At 40.5% G+C, this 23894-nt stretch overlaps 1 protein-coding gene across 2 annotated transcripts; it reads left to right on the top strand.

Moving 5' to 3' along the window:
* The first annotated feature begins 773 nt into the window (after positions 1–773).
* On the top strand, positions 774–23285 carry itgb1a (integrin, beta 1a). Of its 2 annotated transcripts, XM_085467555.1 has the most exons (17): positions 774–1104; positions 14554–14620; positions 14981–15066; positions 15498–15729; positions 15822–15992; positions 16348–16586; positions 16831–16986; positions 17079–17174; positions 17553–17642; positions 17896–18036; positions 18150–18352; positions 18468–18706; positions 18810–19032; positions 19719–19951; positions 20155–20321; positions 21699–21776; positions 22167–22231. In XM_085467555.1, exons 2-16 carry the CDS (start codon positions 14554–14556, stop codon positions 21774–21776), a joined length of 2421 nt encoding a protein of 806 aa, XP_085323681.1. In that variant the 5' UTR covers positions 774–1104; the 3' UTR covers positions 22167–22231. The 2 variants fall into 2 exon arrangements, with proteins under 2 accessions (XP_085323681.1, XP_085323682.1); XM_085467556.1 differs by lacking the exon at positions 21699–21776 and having other exon boundaries at positions 22167–23285.
* The last annotated feature ends 609 nt before the right edge of the window (positions 23286–23894 follow it).

Genomic DNA, 23894 nt, shown 5'->3' with positions numbered 1-23894 from the left:
TCAGTGTGAAACTGTTAGTGGACAGTGAGGTACAAGTACAGAGCCAACTGTCCTTATAGTGATGAGGATGATGCTGATGGTGATTAAAGATGTGGACTTAATTGGAGTTACGGACTGAGTTAGTATTATACCGACACACTGTGTATGTGTGAGCGTGAGTGGGGCTGTCTTCTAGCGTTGACGTAGGCAACATAAGGGTCAAGTGAGCAAAATTAAGACGGTTAAACGAATGCGCGCGCCTTCAAAACAAAAAATATCAAAGCTTGTTTGTTTGTTTTTTGAATACGTAAAAAGACTTTGATGACGCATTGGGAAAACTTTTTAATTAGAGGAAGTGAAACTTTAATTGGAATGGTTAACAGGACATCTGTATCTTAGAAAGTACTAAGATACAGTACTAAGAAGGTCTAGATTTTACCCCAGATATTACAAAAATTTTAACCCCATATAAACAAAAAAAGAAAGAAAAGAAAATTAAAGACTTCTACCACCGTCTTTGTTTTTTGGAATTCCCCATTAATCTCCATTTACCAGAGAATTCTTACTCTTCTGTAAAGCTTTCGTCCTTCTCGAAAGGGGCTATAAAAATCTTTAACTTAAAAGTTATTGAAATTTTTTCCTATTTTTGTTATATATACAATTATAAAATATAAAGATAATAAACAAAAAAATAAAAAGATTTGAATTTGATTTTATGTTGAAGGAGCTGTAACCGGAAACGCTCGGTGTGCCATTGTCCGCGATGCTGCTGCATTTTTTATTTATTTTTTTTTAGGAACAGCGGCGGAGGACTGAGGATTTCACTCTTCGCTCGTCCCCTTCATTTAGTCCGCGGTAAAGAGGTCCGCCCAGGCAGTGTGCGGATACTGTCTCCCTCTCCAACTACCGAATATTTGGTTTTAAACATATATACTGCCGACATATTTCTCTGCAGAGAGGAATGAGCAGCAGGATAAATCTCCAGTGACTTTTCGGAGGAGAGAGTGGTCCCCGGTGCCAGCAGGGCAGATAGTTGCTGTCTGCCTGTGCCGCTGCTGCGGGCAGAGGACTACAAACGCTAGCTTACTTCTGCTTATGTCTCCTGTATGAAATAACAGCGCCAAGGTAAACTTCATTCGTTCATTTATTTCCTCTTTTTTCTTCTTTTTTCTTTATTTTTATAAACGTAACCAGCCCGGTTAAGTTTATACTGTCACTGTTACATTTTAATGGCAGGTATATAAAGTTTGTAACATTTTATTATTTTTCTCATCGCCCACGTTTTTTTCACTGATACTTGAACCCGTTTGCAATAATCTAATCACGGGCATTGTGTTGTGGTTTAATTTGACATGACAGACATGCAGATTTAAAATGTAAAGATTCTGGCTGTTTATGGGGCATAGTTGTGGTTACTGGCCATGTGTCAGTGTGTTACATTGTCATTAATAGTCAAACTGAAGTGTACTAATGTGTTCGGTGTTGTGCCAGAAATCTGATCGTCAAAAAGTGATTTCCGGTATTTGCAAAAAAGTGATTAAATAATATTAAAATTAGATAGATGAGTTGTTGGCCTATGATATGCAAAACATGTGCCAAATGTATAATAATAGATGATATCATAATAAATGATATCATCTTCAGACACAAACAACATTCCTGTCACAAGGTAGAACATGCAATCAGTTTTTGGCAAAGTGACTAAAATGTATTCTTTATTTATCTAGTTAAAAAGTATCGTTGGCATTAAAAATGGCTTTTTAAAGAGAATTTGCAACAAATAAAACATAATAGTTCTACAAAGATATTTTAAGTGGCCACAAAGGTCTGAATTAGTTATAATGTAGGTACAATGTCACATAAAGTCATAACTTCCAAAACATTAATTTATTTATTTTATATAGAACCACTTTGTAAATACTGTTGACCTCAGTCTATTTACCAATATACGCAAAAAAACAAACAAACTGCTAAAAACCTAAAAACAGAGCTATACGACTTTATAAGTGTTTACTGTCTGCTGCTTGTTGTTGCCCATGCAGTGCGTGATTGATAGGCTGAACAACTTCCATTTATTGAGTAACCCCCCAACCCCCCAGTCATTTAAAGGAGAGCTGGAGAGTGAAGGCCTTGTAAATAATATAGCCCACTGCACTGAAACCACCACTAGGTAAAGATCCTAGAAGTTTAATCAGGAAAATGGAGGCAGGAAGAGAGACAAGGATGGAGGGAGTTTGGAGGGGGGAGGGGGTAGAAGGCAATATGAAGGAGGGTGATGGGGCTGGAGGAAGGACAGTAAGGACATGGGGGAGGAATGCTAACTGAGGAGGAGGGTAAATGTAGGACAATGAGGGGAGTTGTAGCCAGTAGCCACCAGCTGAATAGATGTGACCTCAGGTTCCCTGGGGAGCAGCTGCTGGGGGGTGGGGGTGGGGGGCTCCCAGCTGATTTATAATGCCACTTAGACTCAGAGCCACACCCAGGCGTTTCTTCTGGATGTGTGATGTTTCCCATGAACGTGAGTGCGTTTGTTTCTTTGTTGGGGAGTGGCACACACGTTATGTGCGAACTTGTTACACTGAGATAGATGCGATCAATGTGTGTGTTTGTGTTGCTCTGTGAGACATAAGTGATGAATGTGTACAATTGCCCCCTGCGAGACATGCTTTGTGCCGTAGGGGAACATTTCAAGCGGAAAGATGTAACGTGGCACAAATAATTGCCTTTTAAAGCCATTCACCTCAATTGCCTGCACACGTGCCCATCCTACCTTGAGTTTGAAAGCAGGTCAACAACCTGATGAGCTCTGAAACAGCGAGACATTCACATGCGATCAGCCAGCACCAACCTCAGCAGTCTTTTCTATAACAAGTGCTCTCCAACCTTATGAGATTTAAAAATCCTATAAGAGCAACAATTTCTAAACAATATAATCACTTTGATTTGTTGCCTTTACTGGGTGCCATTCTCTTAGCGCACAGTTTTTTGGCACAAATACATTTGTTCACTCATATTTTCACCACATTGAACGCCAGTGCACCTCTAGCCCCTTTTCTTCCCTGTTCTTTTTTTAGATGGGGTGCCTCCTCTTTCTAAAATCAGCCCCGGAAACACCAGGGAGGTATGAAGCGGTTAACGCTGACCTCGGCTCTACAAGGTCTGCTGAGAAAATGAAGAATTTGTTCTGCTGGGAGTAAATGACAGCAGACATTTGCAGGGCTGTAAACTCTGTCATTCTTTGTTTATTATTGTGACAGCGTGAGTTTTTAACTGGAAGGCTCCGTGAGTTTGTGTAACTCACAAATAGAGGCAGTTTGTGTTTAGCAGGACAGAAAAATTACATGCGCTGTTTGCGCTGGGTTTCTTTGTCAGATAAGCAAATGTAAGGAAATGACAGGAAATGAGAGATGAGACAGCTATGGCGTGCAGTAAACATCCCCAACTGCACTCAAACTTGCAATTTTACAGCATTCCAAGTTTATTCCTTGTAATTTTAAAGAACATACTACGTCTTAGATTGCTGACATCTCACAGAGCAGCACGTTGGTACTTTAACTAATAATTGTTATTGACTGATCTGCAGGCATTTAACATGAGACTCTAAAGGTGTCATTTTAAATGTTAAAGCTCATGACAGTACAATTAGAACTGAACTGAACACCATTGCACGCTAGGAAAGTGTCTTCTCTATAAAAAAAAAACAAAACATGGCACCACAGCTTTGGTTTGCAAATTTGAAGAAACAATAAGGCTTCTGGGACAGTGTCCTTTGAATAGATGAGACCAAAGCAGAGGTGTATGGCTGTAATGCAGAGCACCATGTGGCGAGAGCCAGTTTATCAGCACAAACACCTCATACCAACTATCAAGCATGGCCGTAAAGGAATGATGATTTGGGCTTGTTTTGCAGCTACAGCACTTGGGCACCTTGGAGTCATTGAGCTGACCATGAACGCCTATTTATAACATTTATAAGCATATTGCATTTTATAACTTTGGGGCCATCTGCCCAAAAGCCAAAATTGAAATAAAACTGGGTCCTGAAACACGACAGTGCTTCCAAGAGTCTACAATAAAGTGACTGAGTGTTGCAGTGGCCCAGTCGAAGTCCAGACGTCAATCCAACTGAAATGCTGCAATGGGACCTAAAGAGAGCTGTGCATGAACAAATACCCGTAAACCTCAATAAACTGTAGCAACGTAGGAAAGAAGAGAGCACCACAGCGATGCCAGAGACTGGCAGAAAACAATTCTTTCAACTTACTGCTGCTGAAGGTACAAGCTATTGAATTGTGGGCTGTACTTCATTTTTATACAAGCCCTCTAAATTTTGGCTTAAAAATGTGTTAAATAAATAATGGCACAGTATAATATGTGAAGTCTTTGTATTTACCTAATTTTAAGACACACTGGAAGGGTTGCACCAGAAGTGTTATTGCTGTGCCAGATATGCAGAGCCACCCACTGTGATGATCCATTGTGAATAAGGAAGCAGCCAAAAGAAATGTTTAACATAAAACCTTAAAATTAAAAGAGAGTCTACTTTTTTCTACCACAACAGTAGGAGATATTTAGGGGGTGCATTCTATTACAATATAATACAGCGGGTAACATCTGTTAAATGTATTGTATACAGAGGTTTTTGCAGGCTCTTAGCTACAGTTATTAAATAGTTAAACTGCTGACATCACAATCTGTCTTCGTGCTCAAGTCCTCTTTTGAGCAATAATCTCTCCCCATGTGTCTGTCTAAATCACATGTATGCATGAACACATAAAACAGGAACAATTTGAGCTGTGAAGTGTTTACTGCTCCAGTCTCTCCTGGAAGCAGAAGGGGAGGTCCTTCACTTTTAGTGTAAAGTATGAAGCTCTAATGAAAGACATCTGAGTGTCTTTAATGAGCTGTGGTTTCGAGCAGGCTCTCCATAGAAAAACAGTTGAGGTGTCCATGGGTGGCCTCATGCAGTGAAACCAAATGTCAAAGTTTCTTTATTACATGTGTCCGTCCACATATCTGTAAAAAAAACATGTAATGTCAGATTGCTGGTACTGTAGTTTCTTCCCTTTGAGTGTGTTCTCTTTGATTACCACCATGTAGTCTACATTCATAGCCTTGATTAAAATACCTAAACAGCGGCTGAATGTCCAGATGAACAGGATCAACAAAACTTTACTGTTTTTCAATCTGTCTGAGAGAATGACATCATCTGTGATTGAGTTACTACTGGACAACTGCCTCACTCTAGTATTGCAAGTAAGTCACTGACAATCAACTAGCTTCACACCTCCAGAACTAACATGCTGTTGTGTGAGTCCTTGATATCACCCAGCTGCTTCCCCAGAGAGGATCTCATGGTTATAGCCAGACATACTCAAGCACCACCTTCTTTGACTGCAGCTGGCAATGTTGGTCCTTTTTCTGTAACAAAGAGAATGTCAATCTCTTGGAATTGCTGCAATTGTCACATCTAGTGCATAGACCTGGAGAATTGACCTATTTCTAGTCAGCAGTTGCCCAGATTACTGACTCTACTGGAGAAATAATGTTTATTCCTGTCTCCATCCCAACAGACAATTCATTAATCATTTCACAGCTGCAAATATTTATGGGAGACTGCAGGCTGCTGTCAGCCCAGGTTCTGCTCTGATTTTTGTAGAATTAAAAAATGCTTCAGCTGTCAGTTAATTTCCAGTCGCTCCCTTTGGCTCCAGTGCTGCTGTTGTTTAAAGCAGTTTCCAAGTTTGTTTAGCTTCTTGCACAGTTCCGATTACAGTGATGGACTGGTTTAGGTTTAGATCAGACACGCTTCATTCAGAAAGTCAATAAGCTGCTGTTCCGGCAGATCACAACCATTTCACCTCTTTGTAGTAAAGTAGCCTTTTCCTGGCTCTCGCTTGTCATTAACTTTCTTTGTTCTCCTATTTCCCACTGAACATCCATATATGTCATGCCTGGCTGGTTTCCAGGCATATTGATGCAGGCTTCTTGTACGTTCTTTAGCTTCCTGTGTTTTAGAGCAGGAAGGACAGAGTCAGCAAAGACAGGGAGTTTGGAAGGGCTTATTGTACAGCTGCTCCCAGCTCCACAGACTGAGCCCAAGGCTCACACTGTCACAGCAAGATAACCCCACAAGATTTCCACAGCCATCCTACAGTTTAGACTGGTGGTTGGTAGTGGTAAAAACTGGACCCTCTTGCCTTGTCTCACTCTGCTTTTATAGCATTGCTGTAAATGGTAAAACAGATGGCTCCTTAAAACTAAACAAAGCTTGTCTTCTGTCAAACAAATCTGCCTTACTTCAACAGCAATTCTTTTTTCAAGAATGCTACAGAATAAAGTGTCTCGTTACTTCTACAGAAACAAGTATTAAATTGGTTATATGTTTGTAGGCTCGAGGGAGATTTATGATTAACTTTGTGTCAAACCAAAGAGAGATTGGAGAGGCCAGGCAGGGAGGACAAGTCCAAAATAACGTTAGCATTGCACAGCTATTTTCAACACAGGGATAGAGCCCTGAAAAGCGATATGGTCTTGGCCCTCCACCAAAGGCTGTGGCTGGGTTTCGATTGTTTCTACTTAGCTACCATGCGAGGACGTGATGTGATGAGATACAAACCCAGTTTGATGTGCACTTTTCTTTTTAAGAAAAAAAGAAACCAGTCCTATGAAAGTGTTATAGATTATCTGAGTGGAAAAGTCCTTCAAATGCAGTATCCCTTCTCAGAAGTATATCTTTAGCCTCTGTCACACACAAGGAGAATGTTGGCAGGGCTCAAGAGAGCATGCGTGGCTAAGTGTTTTGTGTGAAAAGCTGCAGCAGAATTTTTAAGGCCAGCAACAGGCTCTCTGTCGAATCGCTGATAAAACTGTTTTTTAGGCTGTAGCTATTATCCTTATTACTCTATTAAACTATCACACTGTGCATAATTACAGGTCTCTCAGGGAAATATTCTGGAAAACTTTGACATTGCCTGAAACACTTTTTAACAGGATTCCTGATTAAGAAAACAACTAGACGGCTTCTACCGGTATTATGTAAATGAGCTATCACCTTTAATAGCCAAAATGTGAGCAGCTGTTGTTATATAATGGCACATCACTGCTTTAAGCGTCAGGGGTGACAGCACACTTTTTTTTAAAGGTGCTAGGGTTATAATGGCAAAAACAAATTCAAGGTTGGGTTTGCAGTGAAGCAGAAAGTGCATAAATACACATTTTTTCTTATTTACTCACTAAAGAAGATGCCTAAAATGCCACTGCCTGTAACTGTTAAGGTTTTTGAAATTATGTGCTCTCTATCTTATACAGATCACATTAGTGCATTTCACTAGCATTTAAAGCTAGCTAATTTGAATGGAATTCAGTGACTGTTGCTGATATATGGACTGCTTTTAGCTACAGAAAATAACTCTTTCAACGGCTTTGAATTAATAAGTAAAGGAACCTGACTTATACTTATAAGTCCGATACCAGCACTAATATCTGGTGATTTAAAAATCAGATATATCAGCTGATACTGTCTCACTTAGTGAGTATGATAATAAAGTTTAATATTGTTTTTAGGCACAATAGGTGGATTACTCATGTACTCTCTTCAGGCTCTGCCTGGCTCTGCTTGGATCAGATGCTGCTTGTCATTGTGTTTCAAATGTGCTCCCAACAGGGAAGCTGCAGAGACAAACTATGCAGCATCAATAACATGGTTGCAGGGTGTTTTTCTTCTCTGAATTTGAATCTCTTAATTTATAAATGTAGATAAGAAATTATTGTCAAATAGCTAATACTGGCCGTTATAGGTCAGGATCTTAGCAAATCTGCGCATCACTATTATGCCGCTACAGTTTTTATGTTACAGTTACTGGGTAATTGTTGCTTCTGTCAGTTTCCTAGTTGAATATTCAGTATGCATTTTATATTACATATTTTACCCATAATCAATGAAAAACTTGTTAGCCGCTCTTAGAACCCCTGGATGGTTTTCTCGCAATGGGAAAATAGAAATGGAAGCTGAATATTGACTGTATGTTTTTCAGACTAAAAATGGGAAAGAAAACTCACTGCTCATCCCGTCTCATGCCTTTCAGCCTCACTCTTCGGGCCAGTTATTTTTAGTGTTTTTTCCATTTCTGGAAGCTGTTTCGCTTGAGGAATCGCACAGAACTAACATGCTGATGTAACGTGGAAACTATGACATTTCTCAGCCGCTGTCACCTGGAGTGTTTTACTCTTTTCTTCTGTGCAAAAATTCACATCGACTACTAAATTGGATTGTCTGCACTTATCAATCCCCTTGAAACAAAGAAGCACCAAAAGATATTGTATTTTGTCTCATTAGTATTATTTAGCGCACAGAGGCCCTTTTAAGCCAAAAATTGGATGGTGAGTGGGAGCACTTTAAGTATCAGATCCTCGTGGTCTCAGAGGGCAGCCTGATTCATTACTTTTGAGAGGGTCCTCTGGATGATGGTGGGGGTGGATAGAGACACAGGCAGACACTGTTTGGTATTCTCCTTCAGTTCTGTCCGGCGGCTTGTACGTCTCAGAGCTCAGACATGTTCCCCACTCCGCTGTGTTTGAAGGGTATGTGGAGTCAAAGGGGCCACCGGCTTGGCTCCACTCACAGCGGAGGGAGTGAACTGAGCGATTGTGCCGGGGATATGAGGGAGGAGGGAGGCAGCGCAAGGGAGTGCGTTAGGGAAATGAGGGAGAGAAAATGGGAGGGATGGGAGTATAGGATGCCAAAGATATGCCACAGGCAACTCTGGAAACTGAACACATGTTGGAATGCTGGAATTAAATATCAACTAAAAACTCCAAGCTATCAGTGTCTATGAAATGTATCAGTCTTAAGCTGTGAAGACCTGTTAAAAGTTACGTAATTGTCATTACCAATTAAAGTTAATGACAGTAAAAGTACAGTAAAAGTGCAAATGGAGGAGAGAGGATTAGGAGATACATGAGCAGAAGTAAAGTCTGTGGGATCCTTTCCTTTGGACTTGAGGCTACCCTTTTTCCTTTGAGCTGTGGACCGCCCTTTCCTGTTTTTCCTTCTTTTCCATTCCCTCTTTTCACAAACTTAGAAGAACAGCCTTTCTGAGGGAACCAAGCACCCAGCCTTTAGCCACAAAGAGAGCTGTGACTCTGAGCAGCAACCAGTTCTTTGCAGCTCCACTGTATGGTTTACCGTGTCTCCCTGTTTCTCTCCCTTGACTCCAGTGGTCATTATTCATGGCAGTGCTTGCTGAAGTAAGTAGTCCTAAGTACTTGCAAATGCAGCTCAGCTTGAAGGGAAGTAAATCCAGTCTTTTAAAGTAGCTCAATTAATTTCTGCACCACAGATTTTCACGCAGGGATTCACCCCCCACTCACCTCAAGCTAATATCTGTTAACGTGATGTAAAAAAGTCATAAACAATATGTGCAGATGAGAAAAGTCGTGGAAAAATGGAAAAAGTGGGTTTGTAATCGGGTTTAATCAGGAAAATTGAGGCAGGAAGAGAGACAAGGATGGAGGGAGTTTGTTTATGCATCGTGGGTGTCACAACAGCTCACATTTCCCCAAAGTGCAGTAACAGTGTTATGGGTTACTATCCTGGTCAGGCAATGTTCAGGCTCTCTGGAATGCCTCAGCCCGTTTTAGTCACGCACCACAGCGTCTGCCATACATCACTTTCTCTTGCCAACTGATAGAGCCTTCAGAAGCCTACGAAACGCTGGGCTGCCACTAGTCACAGTTCAGGTGTGTGTGAAGAGTTAAATTTCCATGTATGTATGCAGACGTCTGAGTGGGGGAGAGACAGGGAGTTAAAGTAACTGCTCTTTCTGCTGTAGTCAGGGAATTTATCTATATTACCCTTTCCATCTACTCACACATTAAAGCACACACATGTCATTACATTTGTTACGTAATAACACATTACCAAGTTTGATTCATATATTTTTCATAGTAAAAATTACCAGGTTGTTTGTGAAAGCATACTTCTAGGTGTACGGTCTTTTCGAACCTCATGAATTTTGCAAAGTTAGCGCAAAGAGAATTATAGATGATAACGTGTTCTTAGCATTAGTTTGCATGTTCATAAAATCCTGGTTCCAGCATCCTGGTGCCTGGAACCAGTTCTCCCACACACCAGTGCAGGATAACGACAGTGTGTTAAAAGCCTGGTTTCCTAGGAACTTATAAATAATAATATGTGCTGCCGTTTATTTGCACAGCTTCTGTCCTTGTGGGTATGCTTTTTACATTTCACCATATCAAAACATGTCTGAGTGAATAGTAATAGTAATTCTCAAGCAATTTTATTAATTACAAAAATATGATTTGGTTTCTTCTTACAGCCTAACTGTGTTTCTCATCCTGTAGCAGCACCTGACAGATATAAGATTTTTAAGACCAATATCAATATGTTGTGATTTAAAAATCTGATATTCAGATATCCTAGTAAGTAGAGGAGACTCTACTTACTACACACCGGCTCACTCCTTGGCGGCCGCTTATCGGGGCCTGGAGCCTGGGGCTCGCTCGGGCCACTTCGGAGGTGGGGTGCCCCCGGCCTCTCGGCCTGGGGCTCGGTCACTCAGGCACGGCTGGCTGCCGGCGGAGCTCACGGGCGCGTCACTGCAACCCCCCCTGGCTTCTGCTCCGCGGCTGCTGAGTGAGCCCTCATCTGGGACTCTCCTCAGCTCTTTCTGGGACAGTGGCGCCTGCCCCTCTGTTGGTCTTTCTTGGTCTCTTGTGTTCTGGGGGCCTCTGGATGTCTGGAGTTTTGATCTCCTCCATACCTGCTTCATGCCCTGGAGGACGGGGCTGTGGCCCCCCCACACCCTCTAGCAGATCATTACATGAAGGAACCTTTTAAAAAAACAAGCGCGTCCATGCTCACAGGTGTACAAACGGGTGATCACACCCACAAACTACACCCTTTTTGGCTCCTACCTCAAAGCACACTGTGTTCTGTTGATCTTATGTGCTGCACAATAATGTTTAATATTTAGTATTTACTGTCATATTCCCATATATCATTGTGATGCTGTTTATTCTATTACTCTTGTTCTCTTCTGCTTGTTTTCTTTTTTCTTTCTCAACAGGTGATCCAGGTGATTGATATATGCATTTTTTTTCTGCTCATTCTGTTGGTTTTTGTCTTTTGCCCTTCTCCCCCGTCCCTCTTCTCAGCTGTTTCTCTTTCCCTCTTTCTTTCTCCCCTTCTTTCCCCCAGTCAAGTCTGTCCCGTATTCAGCAAGTGAAAATAAAATAAACAATAAAAGGTGAATCAAATGGACCATTATGGCAAGGCTGGGATGGTCAATTTGGTAAAGTAAATCCGTTGGGCATCTTTCTTTGCCTTTAGACAACAATTCTGATGGCAAAAGAGCCAAACGGAACAGGCCAAAAAAAAAAAAGGATCATTATTAGGTTATCTACATTATTATGTAAATAACAAAATAACTTAAAGCAAAAATTGGGAAACGTGAAGTCCGAAGTCTTTATATTAAGGGCCATCAGTCAAACAATATTGTTTGCTCTGGATCTAAACAGAGCGCGTTGTGTGTGACGCCTTCTTTTGCGCATGCGGGCCGCTTTGAGCGTTCACACTAGAGCGCGTTTGCTGTCGCATTTTATTTGTAGTGTGAACGAGCAGACAAAAAAATCGGATTTGATCAAAAAATCGGAATTGAGCATTAAGACCTGCAGTGTGAACGTAGCCTAAATCACGGACAAACAGTATCTCACAGCTGTTTATGTTTTTAAACCCATTTTGCACAGAGAGGCATTTTTTGAAAAGTGTATTGATAGCAATGTTGAATATTATTACACAGGAAAAAAAAACAACTACACGTAAAATAATCACACCGTGACGCCTCTGCCTTTGTAAATGGAGGGACAGTAACTGCGTGTGTGTATGTAAGCCTGTAAAAACTGAAGATAGATTAACATTTTGTCTCTATCTGCTATTCTGCAATTCATCTCATGTAAACAATAACGTGGCGCACAGTGTGATGTGAAAAAAGGCACATACCTTTGACGTTGTGTGACGAACTCTGTATTCCTCGTCCACACGTAAACGCAAAGAAGGAGTTTTAAAAAATCTCAGTTTTCGGTGATTCGAAACGCCGTTTACGTGTGGACGAAACAGCTGCATTTTCAAAAATACCTGTGTAGGTGTGGACGCAGCATAAAAGAGTTAGTAGTTTATTTTATTACTACCTGTAATTTATTGCAGATTACTTGTATTTGCTTAATTGCTTACTAAATGTTTGAGGTGTGAAATAAACCGCAATGGAGCAAAATATGGGCGTGTGTGGTTGGAGGATGTGTGCGCGTGCGGGGGGGGGGGGCATCTTGGCTGCTTTCAGACCCATGAAACATAAGCATTTCCCTAAAAAAATGTTGTGTAGTTTTTTGTTTTCTTATATTTACTCTGCTCAACTCTGCTTGGATCAGCTGACTGCCAGCAAGAAAAGTAAAGAGTAGTTGAAGGGTGTCTCTCCCATTTCTTTACCTGTTAAATTTTCATTTATCAGCAGTTACGCATGCAGACACCAATAGACCAGATGGCTAATATCAGCTGATAAATTGGTCTGATTGCATTCTACGCTGAATTTTATCATTTATGAATTGCATAAACTGCATTTCTGAAATGCAAACAGACAGATTACAGTTGAGTTTAAACATTCATGCTTATATAATAAACAACTTTCCACCAAGTATGTCCTACCTTATCAGTGGTGGGTTTTTGCTTTCGAAGTAATCGTTTTTCTACCTTTTTATTTTACTAAAATATATAACAGTGTGTGAGGAAAATATTGACAAGTTATTTAGTTGATTTAGAAGTCTGGGAAGTCTGACGTTTCTGGATGACCTGTTCCTGAACCTTCCTTGGGCTGCTCTCAGTCTTCAGCTCTATATCCTACTGTAGTTATTTACTAAGCATTCCTCTGTACAGCTGCAAAGCTTCATGGGATTGAAGACAGCATGGTTATTTTTCTAACTTGACACCTGAAAAGAGTCTTATTGCCATTGTTTTTATTTGACTGCAAACAAGAAACATACACAGAAATATCATGTTTGTGAACCTCTTTGATTTTAAGATCAGGATTTTCACCTGAGTCACTTCTTTATCCTGTATACTGACTACACATAAACCAATCATTCGCAACATTTAAAGCTGGGTCATAGATCTGTATTCTACCATAGAAGATGCTATGGGATCTTTTTATTCTATTAAATGTCCAGCTCCAACACCAACTAGAACATGCTGCCCATGCCCAGCAGTGCCAAGCCAGCTGATCTAATCTGGGGGGCTGTAGACAGGCCGTCTGTCCCTCTGTGTCTGGATAAACGCACACACACATTCACACAAGTGCTTAGGAATGCATCAGTCAACACAGTGAACACTGAACATCAGAGCTTCCTTTAGCACAGTGTGAGGGAATGCAGTCTTTTATTGCAGCCTCCATGAATAGCCAGCAGCAGCCAGTAGTCTAAATAAGTTAAAATCAAAGTTTTGTGACTTTACCGCTGTCTGTCTGTCAGTCTCTAATTTGGATCCTTGACCTGTAGTGTGGTAGACTTCTATATTCTGAGAATATTTTAGCAATGACTCACCATCAGTTTGTGTTTTATGGTCAGATGGAGTGTTGGGTATACCTTCCACATGTTTTAGATTCAACATGATCTGATCCTTTGCTGGCTGGTGGTTGGTTGACAGTTCTGTCGAGGAGCTTTCTCAGCTGCGGCTGAGTAGGTCTGCCAGTAAGAGGTGCTGCGAATCTTAAAGAATGCCAGCACAAACTATATCTTAATATAATCATCGGTTATGCAGAATTTATAGTGACACAGAGGCATAAAAACGAAACACTGTGAAAACAGTAAAAAAAAAAACATAAAACGTAAAATACATAAAAATAAAGCCTGTAAACTCGAACTCAGCTGTTTTTAGCTAGGCTATGAGCTCGTGCCTACTTATTTGGGCATTAGCATGTTTGTTGCTAAAATAAGTTGTTGAGCATTTTAGCAGCTTTGAGCTATCTGTGATAAAATATGTCCACACACAGCAACTAGCCAACCAAATGGCCTGCAGTCAGACAGGGATCAATGTACACGACGACAGAGGGGATGACTCTAGGGAGCTGATGCTATTTACAGTAAAAGGAATTGTGGGAGAGAAATAAATAATAGGTACAGTCCAAGCTAAGGATGAGTTGATGTAATCTTGTGTGTGTGCGTGAGTGAAAGTGGTTTGATTTAAATGAGCGGCCTGTTACCCTATGACCATCTGAGAATAGCCAAGCACGCTATAACGGGATAATTTATTACCTCCAATTATAACCAAGCTATTTGCAGGTTTAATCTCTCATCTCTTGGACACTCGTTCTCACTCTTGTGGACCTTTTTATCCGGGGATATTATTAATTCAGACACTCAGGCCACCAAGCACACCAGATCCTGTTATTGGAAATAAAGGCACAGTCAAAATGGCATTGTGCTTTTCAAAACAGCAGTCGCTCTGTTTATGTCAAGACCAGAACACCTTGATGTATATATTTTTTCCCCTTGTGTGTTTTTCAGATGGACCTGAAGGTGATCTTGATATCTCTGTTGTTAGGAGTCTTTTGCTACTGTAATCCTCAGAAAGGTAAGATTTTCCTCTTGATATTTCCGTAGCATCCTTCATGTGTCCCAATTATATCATTTTGTTGATGTCAGCTCGTATAGTAAACATGCAGTTTATTTTGATGAGTCCCACTGTGGCGAGGGAGGGTTAATGATGTTGCTGAGCAGAGCTCCACTTCAGCATCAGGGCATAGAGGATAATGGAAAAAATGGAATTATCCGTCTCTGTCTCCCATTACCATTGAGACGCGGAGTGTTGCAGAGGAACCGATTTGTAAGCGCGCAGGCGGGGGCTTAACAGGACTGCTTATTTTGCAGCGACTGCGCTATACCTCTCCTCCCTCTGACTCTGCTCTCTCTTCTCTCTTTGTTTTCCATCTAGAGGGGAACGAGTGCATCAGTGCCAATGCCAAACACTGTGGGGAATGCATCCAGGCTGGAGCCAAATGTGGCTGGTGTGAACAGGAAGTACGTGAACTGAAGTGGTCAGCTGTTTTCACTGCTGCGGAAGTGAAAACAGCTGTTAAGCCTAACATTATGTTTTATGTTAGGCTTATACTCTTTGTTATCTTTGAAACATCGATAGATTCGTCAATTCCCAAAGAGAAGGGTGGCATTTTTAGCAATCTTTTATATCAATGATATACAGAGGAGCAAGAAGCCAGTATTTTACACTCATCCAATTTACAAAGACTGCTCCTACCTAGGAGCGCAGGGTAGGCTGTAGTCTGTTATACTTTTCTAGTCTCCACTCTCTCTCTCCAAAGTGATCATTTGGCTTGTTGTACATTGTAGAACATCCTTGTTTACACATAACAAAGATGCCTACATATGAACAGATTTTAACTTGTTAAACTGACAGACTGCTCCTTTAATTCTCTCTGTGCTGCTGCTCTTAGAACTTCCTGAAACAGGGTGAAGCCTTGTCAACCCGTTGTGATGAGGTAGAGTCTTTAAAAGACAGGGGTTGTAATGATTCGCAAATTCAGAATCCAACCGGCAAGAAGTGGATCATCACAAACAAGCGTGTGACCAATCGCAAAAAGGTTACTGGGGTCGAAACCAATAAACCAAAGCCAGAGGAAATCACTCAGATCCAGCCCCAGAAACTCAGACTCAACCTTCGATCTGGTGAGAACACATTTTATACTGTTACTGGAAGTGCATCCAGGCTGGAGCAACCTCAGTTTTATTTAAACTTTAAATGTGATCTCTTTATGTAGGTCAGCCCCAGTCTTTTGACTTGAAGTTCAAACGAGCTGAAGATTATCCCATTGACCTGTACTACTTGATGGACCTGTCCTACTCAATGAAGGATGATCTGGAGAATGTCAAGAACCTGGGAACCAGTCTCATGTTGGAGATGAAAAAGATCACCAGTGACTTTCATATAGGTGGGGATTATCAATAACACCTGTTTAATTTTCTCACTATAAAATGTAATTACACAAGTAAAGAAAGACTTTTATAACTGCACAAATATACATTTGTAGCCCCCCTCAAAATTATAAAAATAAATAGATAGACAGTTTAGAGGTATACTCTTAAAGCAATTTTGAGGTTGGATGAAGTTCTTTTCAATTCAATTCAATTCTCATTTAAAAACAAGCAAAAAAAACAAACAACTAATCATATGCAGGATTAAAAGATAATCAGGCCGTTGTGCCTCACACCTAACCCCACAGTTACAGACATACGCATTGTCAAAGCAAACATCTAGTTTAGTTTAGTTTAAAATTTATTTTGCAGGTTTTGGTTCGTTTGTGGAGAAGACGGTCATGCCTTACATCAGCACCACTCCATCCAAGCTGCTAAACCCATGCACAGGGGACCAGAACTGCACCAGCCCCTTCAGCTACAAGAATGTCTTGAGTCTGACCAGTGACGGCAATATGTTCAACTCTCTGGTGGGCAAGCAGCAAATCTCAGGAAACCTGGACTCTCCAGAGGGGGGCTTTGACGCCATCATGCAAGTGGCTGTTTGCGGGGTAAGCATCAAGAAAAGGAAAGTGATCCTGTGGGAAATTTTCACTCTCAAGTAATTTTCCAGTCATTATGGGGCTTGCTTGGAGGGATATAGTGCCAGTAAAAGTGTTTAGATGTAGTGTCAAAAAGGTATTTTATGAGTGCTTGGTGTTTACAAGGAGATTTGTGGATGTAGTCAAAAGTTCATGTGTCACATATTAAGCTGTTCTGGTAATTACTTAATATATTTTCTTTTTTATTTATCAGAAGGAAATTGGCTGGAGGAATGTTACGCGTCTGCTGGTGTTCTCCACTGATGCCGGTTTCCACTTTGCTGGAGATGGCAAACTGGGAGGCATTGTACTGCCTAATGATGGAAAATGTCACTTGGAGGACAATGTGTACACAATGAGCCACTATTATGTAAGTAGTTCCTTTGTGCTTTGGTTGTTTTGTACAGGTTAGCTGTGTTGATTTTGTAAATATGGCTTTTTCTCTTCCTTGGTCTTTTTAAGGATTATCCCTCAATTGCTCACCTGGTCCAGAAGCTAAGCGACAACAACATTCAGACTATCTTTGCAGTCACAGAGGAGTTTCAGCCTGTGTACCAAGTTAGTTCTTCTTCTTGTTATCCCTGTGATACTCATTCACGTCTTTCTTCATTGTCATTTTTTAAGCATGCATGTGTTTGTCCAGTGCAACAAAAACATCTGCAAAAAGCTTAGCCATCTGCTAAGTTAAGACTACCATCCCCTTGAAGTTCTCATTATTTCTTGCTAACAAGCTGTTGCTTTTTAGGTCCACCTTTCGAAGTGTGAACACCCATCAAAGCAATAGTTGAAATTTGTGTGATCAGAATCTGCAATAAAATGGTTAAAATATTATTTTGTGGGCTGTAGTGTAAGTTGAAACAACTTGTGTCTCTTTCTGAGGCCACGAGATTAATAGAGTTCTGAAGTTTTGCTCTGAACATGCCTCTTCCTCCACAGGAACTGAAAAATCTGATACCAAAGTCTGCAGTGGGTACACTGTCTGCCAACTCCAGCAATGTAATCAACCTCATCATAGACGCTTACAATGTAAGTACATTGTTGAGATTTTTTGCTGTTAGCATAATGTCATAAAACTTTGATCAAGTTATCATTTCCTCATATGAACTCTGTTAAAATCTTGTAGCGATTACTGAGCTGGAACATTCCTTTTTTGTACTTGTATTCTCATTTAACCTACAGCCATGCCTTTGTGTGTTGTACTCTGTCAAAACAAAGCTACCAGATGAAATTCCAAAGCAGGAAAAAACCTTCATGTTGTTATGTTTTTGGTTTTTGGCAGTCTCTCTCATCTGAAGTTATTCTAGACAACAGCAAGCTCCCAGAGGGAGTGGAGATAGAATACAAATCACAGTGTAAGAACGGAGTGGTTAACGACAAGGACGATGGACGAAAGTGCTCCAATATCTCAATTGGAGATGAGGTGGGAAATACAGAATGACTTCTTGTTGTTGCAGTTCACAGTTCATATTTTCCATTTCAGTTTTCACACCATTCTTCTCTCATTTAGGCTTTCTTTCTTATTCCATTACTCAGGTCAACTTTAACATCACTGTGACATCTAAGGGCTGTCCAAATGAAGGCAAGAGTGAGACCATCAAGATAAAGCCCCTGGGATTCACAGAGGAGGTGGAGATTATCCTCAACTTCATCTGTGACTGTCAATGCCAGAATAACGATGTTGTTAAAAAAAGCGAAAAGTGCTCCTTAAATGGGACCTTTGAGTGTGGAGCGTGCAGGTAAGCCTTTAATTCAAAAGATATTTTGCTGAAAAATGCCATCGTTCACTTCTCGCCTTCGCATGTACTTGGACTTCTTTTAAAATGCATCACAACCTCCCCTTTATTGTCTCAGGTGTTTTGAAGGCCGTGTGGGTAGAAATTGCGAATGCAGCAGCAACGACATGGCTACAGACGACATGGATCAGACCTGCCGTAAAGACAACAGCACGGACATCTGCAGCAACAACGGAGAATGCGTGTGCGGCACATGCGAGTGCAAGAAGAGACCCAACCCAGAGGAAAGGTACAGCGGCCAGTTCTGCGAGTGTGACAACTTCAACTGTGATCGCTCTGAAAACAAACTGTGTGGAGGTGAGTGTGTCAATGTTACAGATTATATCTGTGGCTTCATTTAAGTGTTTAGGCCATTTACAGTATTTAATCACAATTTTCCTTTTTTAACTTTTTTCCTTAGGGAATGGACGATGTGTGTGCAGGGAGTGTATCTGCGACCCCATGTGGAGCGGTAGAGCCTGTGACTGTTCTCTGGACAACAGCACATGTTTGGCCACCAACAAGCAGATCTGTAACGGCAGAGGAAGATGTGAGTGTGGCGTTTGCAAGTGCACAGACCCCAAGTTCCAGGGTCCCACATGTGAAACCTGCCCTACCTGTCCAGGAGTCTGCGCTGAACACAAGTAAGTCTGATGTGTAGAAATAGTTCTGGTTTTGCATATATTTCATAGATGACAAGTTGTGTAAAATGTAAATAAAACCAGCATGCAATGATTTACAAACCCATATTTTATTTACTATAGAAAAGAAAAATATGTCTGATGTTTAAAAGAATATACTTATAAATCACAAGGCATCACAAGGTAATTAAAGGCTCAATTGGGAGTGCTGACAAGATACTGTAGTGATTGGTGCAGATATCTACAGCTTTACTACGGCTGTGAGTGCATGCTCACTGAAATTATTGCAAACCTCTACTGTGTGCATGCATTAAAATAATAGGTGATTGGCATGTGTGTTCCTGTTCAGCTGCTGAACACTTCTCTTTAAGTGTTTGCTCTCATAATGTCTCTGTACTATGCAAGTACATGTACGTAAATCAGCTTTGAGTAAAATCTGACTGCATATCCACTGCAAATAAGAACTTAGTAATAGCTGATCTGTCATATATTCATTGCTAATAATAACATGTCAACATATAACAAAAAAGATAACAAAAAAAAAGAAAATTATCAAAAATCTAAATAAAATATAGAAATAAGGCTACGTTAACTGAGGAGGTAGATGGGCTGCTGCAGTTGTTTCTTTTTTGTTGTCACGTGGCAAATCTAACTGAGTGTTTACTAACAACACTCCTTGTCCTTTCCAGACTGTGTGTCCAGTGCCGGGCGTTTGGCACCGGTGAGAAGATGAAAACATGCAAAGAGGAGTGCAGCTACTTTAACCTGATTACAGTGAAGGACAGGAACAAGCTGCCGCAGCCCAATGACTACCCTTACCCCGTGATGCACTGCAAGGAGAGGGATGCCAATGACTGCTGGTTCTACTATACCTACGCTGTCAACGACACGGAAAGGGAAGTCCATGTGGTCGACAAGCTGGGTAAGGAGAGGGCTGGGCTCACTGGGAACAGGGTGTGGAAGGTTTCTGTTACAGAAAAAGCTAATTACAGGGGCCATGGTGGTTGGCTTACAAAAATAGAGCTTTTGTTTACTCACATATAGCTGTGTGATGGTATGTTACTCCCATGGTGTTATTGCTGCACTGCGATTTCAAGCTGCCTGCTGAACCCTGCTCTTTTTCAGACTGCCCCTCCGGTCCTGACATCATCCCCATTGTGGCCGGCGTGGTCGCAGGCATTGTCCTCATTGGCTTAGCCCTGCTGCTGATCTGGAAGCTGCTGATGATCATCCACGACAGAAGAGAGTTCGCCAAGTTTGAAAAGGAGAAGATGAACGCCAAATGGGACACGGTGAGTGCCTGGAACAGGAAGTGGCTCTGTGAAAGACGAGCAGGATAAATGTTTTTGATTGTTTTAGTTTTGGTTTTTTTGGATGAGGTTAGTAAGTTAAATGTGGAAAACAGGTGTCGGTTGGCTGCTCAGCAACAGCAGCCGCTGTCAGAGAATTAAGTTGCGAAGATCATTGTTGTTTTTTAGCAACGGACGAGATTTGCAGACTTTTCGAAATCATTATGAAGTATCTTGTTCTCACTCTCCACCGTCCCACAGCTGCACACACAGACTGTATTTGTTGCTTTTGAGCGGAGCTCAAAATAAAGAGGGAAAAATGTTGAAGACTGTGTGGACTTTTTTGGGAATGCTATGCACTCTGAGCATAGCTGGACTTTTTCTGGGGAGTAGCCACAACTCCTCCCCTCCCTGCTTCTTCCACATCATCTGCCAATATCTATATAACAAAAATCTGGATTTCAGCATAATTCCATGTGCAGTAATATTCCCCCATCTAGTGGCAGGAGTTTGTCAAACCTGCAGTGAATAATGGGGTTGATGGTGCAGATGTCTCTAATCAGCAGCAGTAAAGCTGCTCTGCATTTTGGGGTCTTTCTTATTCCCACAGGCAGCGTGGCCTAAAGCTCCACATCCCTGTAATATTGAAAAATAAGAGTGCATGTAATCCTGCTCCCTGACAAGATAAAAGGAAGACGTCTGTGTCAAATATCATACCCAGATGCTTTGTTTGATTTGTTTTTATCTTCATCCTATAATTTTTAGGTATCTATCATCAGTTATGATCTATATATATATATATATATATATATATATATATATATATATATATATATATATATATATATATATATATATATATGTCCTCATTGGCAATATATATATTGTGTATATTGACATGATACAGTTGTATTTAAGCTGCAACAACACTTACATTCAGTACAGGTCTTTAGGTGCAATTGACAACGAAAATAAACATCACAGGTGCCCTTCATGTTTTTCTGTAAATGTTTTAATCTGATGGCAAGTTCTTTTTATCCTTTTATTTGAGAGGTGGGAAACTGCCAGACAGGGAGGGGAGGATTAAATGCTTCAGCACCTTCAGCACCTTCCGGTTAACCAAAAGCAAAAAGACAAGAAAGACTGCAAGTGAACAAGTGAATCATAGATGAGCTATGTTAGGAAAAATGCTTTGGTGGCTCATTGCTTAATAAGAGCTTCCAGCTAAATTCCTTCTATTTCACATGCTGTCTTTTCTTCTGTCACCGCACCTGATTCCTGCTTTTTCATTTTATCTCGCCTTTTGTATTTTTTTCTCTCCTGTACTGTCACTCTTTGTTTCCTCATTCATCTCTGCCCTGTGCTCATCTGCACCCATAGCAAGAGAACCCCATATACAAGAGTCCCATCAATCAGTTCCAGAACCCAAACTATGGACGTAAAGCTGCTGTTCTTTAAGTTTGTATTTCTTTTACTTTCCACTTGGTTTTCCCTGCACGGGCTGTTTATGTGTGTGCTGTGATCTCTCTCTCTCTCACCTGTCTTTTTAAAGACCTACAGACTCTGCAGCTACATTAAGAGTAGATTAATGAAGACTGCATGAACAGGCTGTGACAAGCAAAGTTGCTTGGTGATTTTTACCTTCTGGTGTTTAGTATGTGGTCACAAAAGCATGTCTGTTTGCAAAGTGTGATACAACAAAAACTGAAACTAAATTCTGTGAATATCCCAAGTTGTTGTATATTTAATCATAACCGGTGTTTTTGGAAGAATAACACACACACACACAAACATGCATGGTTTGATTGAGTTTTAGAATTTGACCAAATTTCAACTTTTCTTTTCCAGGGTGAAAATCCAATCTACAAAAGCGCCGTGACGACTGTGGTCAATCCCAAATATGAAGGCAAATGTTAGCTCCACAGTTCAGCTCTGCTATCAAGTATCCGACAGCCGCAGCCTTTACCGTAGCTTTGAGTTCTGACAGGAGCGTGCGGAGGAATTTATGTGCATTTTTTTTTCCTATTTGCTTTATCATTACAGTGTATACATTTGCCCACTGATTCAGTATTTTTACTAACACTTGATGATATGATTTTTATGCATTTGTTGTATTTTAGATGTACAGTATGTGTATATACTTTTAAGTTGCGTATTAGTTCTCCTGCCGCTGGACTGGTACGGGCAGAGGACTTGGCTTTTTTTTTAGCAACACAGCGTAGACGCCATGGATAATATAACACGTGCACAACACTCCTTCAGCTTCTGTCTGTCTCTACTCGTCTGACTCTGTCTGCACTGACCTCCTGTGAGTTTCTGTATGTTTGCTGACAGGGCCTGAGTTTAATATGTAAATTCTTGGCCATATCAGGACAGTATGCCGGTGTGTATATATCGAAAACAACTGCAATAGGAAGTACTGAGTAATGTTGAGCATTCGACTTAGATTAGGCTATTGCACAGTCTATTATACAGTATATATTATATTGAGTGCGGCGTAAGAACATCTAGTGATTCAAATATCATTAAAGGGAATGCATACCACTTGTTCAGATTTTGAAAATGTGGTGGTAATGAACAATCAATGGATTTTTATTACTATAAAATAAATTACTGCTTAACTAATGAGATATGATTGTATATGGTAAATGAAGTAACTTTGACACTCATTCTCAGGTCCTTTGCTGTCTTCTTTTCAAGTACACCAAACGCATGTCCTGTCAGTGAACTGGTGAAGTTGCCCATTTGATCCGATCGTGCTGGTTTGTTTTTGAGACTGTGAGGCTGAAACTGTCTTTGAAACGTCACATGAAGAACCTCTGAAATGTTTCCCAAACCCAAATGCCTCTGATACCACACTCAAGCCTTTTACAGTATTATTTTCAAAGTGCCTTTTATCTCAGTATCATGTTCTCCCACAGTGCTGTTTATGACTTATTTATTAAATAATGGACAAAAAAAAGTGTATTTTCTTTCTTTCAGGTGTTTCATTTGTGGAAGGGCTGTAAATACTGTTAGGTTCATAAAGTTTGTGGACGATAATTCAGTTTTTTTTAAGTTTGCATGTGTAAGCAATCACAGCAGAGTGTAAATGAAACAGTCAAGTCAATATGTGATGGAAGCGCAGACTTTCAGCTTTTCAGCTTGCATGAACTGTTTAGGAATTATGGACATTTTTATGCACAATCACAAAATTTCAGAGTCAAAAGTAATTGGGGAGTTGATTGAGAAGTATCAATCAACTGTGTTTTCTAATTAGTTTTTATTTTATTTTATTTCTTTTTTTTTATTTCAATTCAGTTTAGTTTCACAAAGGTTTGATATTTCTTCTATATTTTTATTTGAGTTTAGTTTTCCAAGTTCACAGTATCGTTTCAGTTAGTTTGAATTATTTTCCAAAATTCGAATTATCCCATCAGCTGCAAGCATCTTGGGATAGGCACCAGTTTAGCTCGGGTGTGAGCATTTGACCATATGCAATATAGCCGGAGAGCAATAGGCCTGGGTTCCGGTTTGACCCATGGCTCTTTGCTTCATGTCTTCCATTTCTCTCTCCCCACTTTCCTCTCTGTCTTC

Source organism: Copadichromis virginalis, linkage group LG9 (assembly GCF_057382275.1).
Source record: "Copadichromis virginalis isolate Kocher_CV1m ecotype Utaka linkage group LG9, C_Virginalis_male_GT1.1, whole genome shotgun sequence".
In the NCBI taxonomy this organism is placed as follows: Eukaryota; Metazoa; Chordata; class Actinopteri; order Cichliformes; family Cichlidae; genus Copadichromis; species Copadichromis virginalis.
Note: the sequence above shows the minus strand (reverse complement) of the source record. Positions and strands in the feature narration are given on the sequence as shown.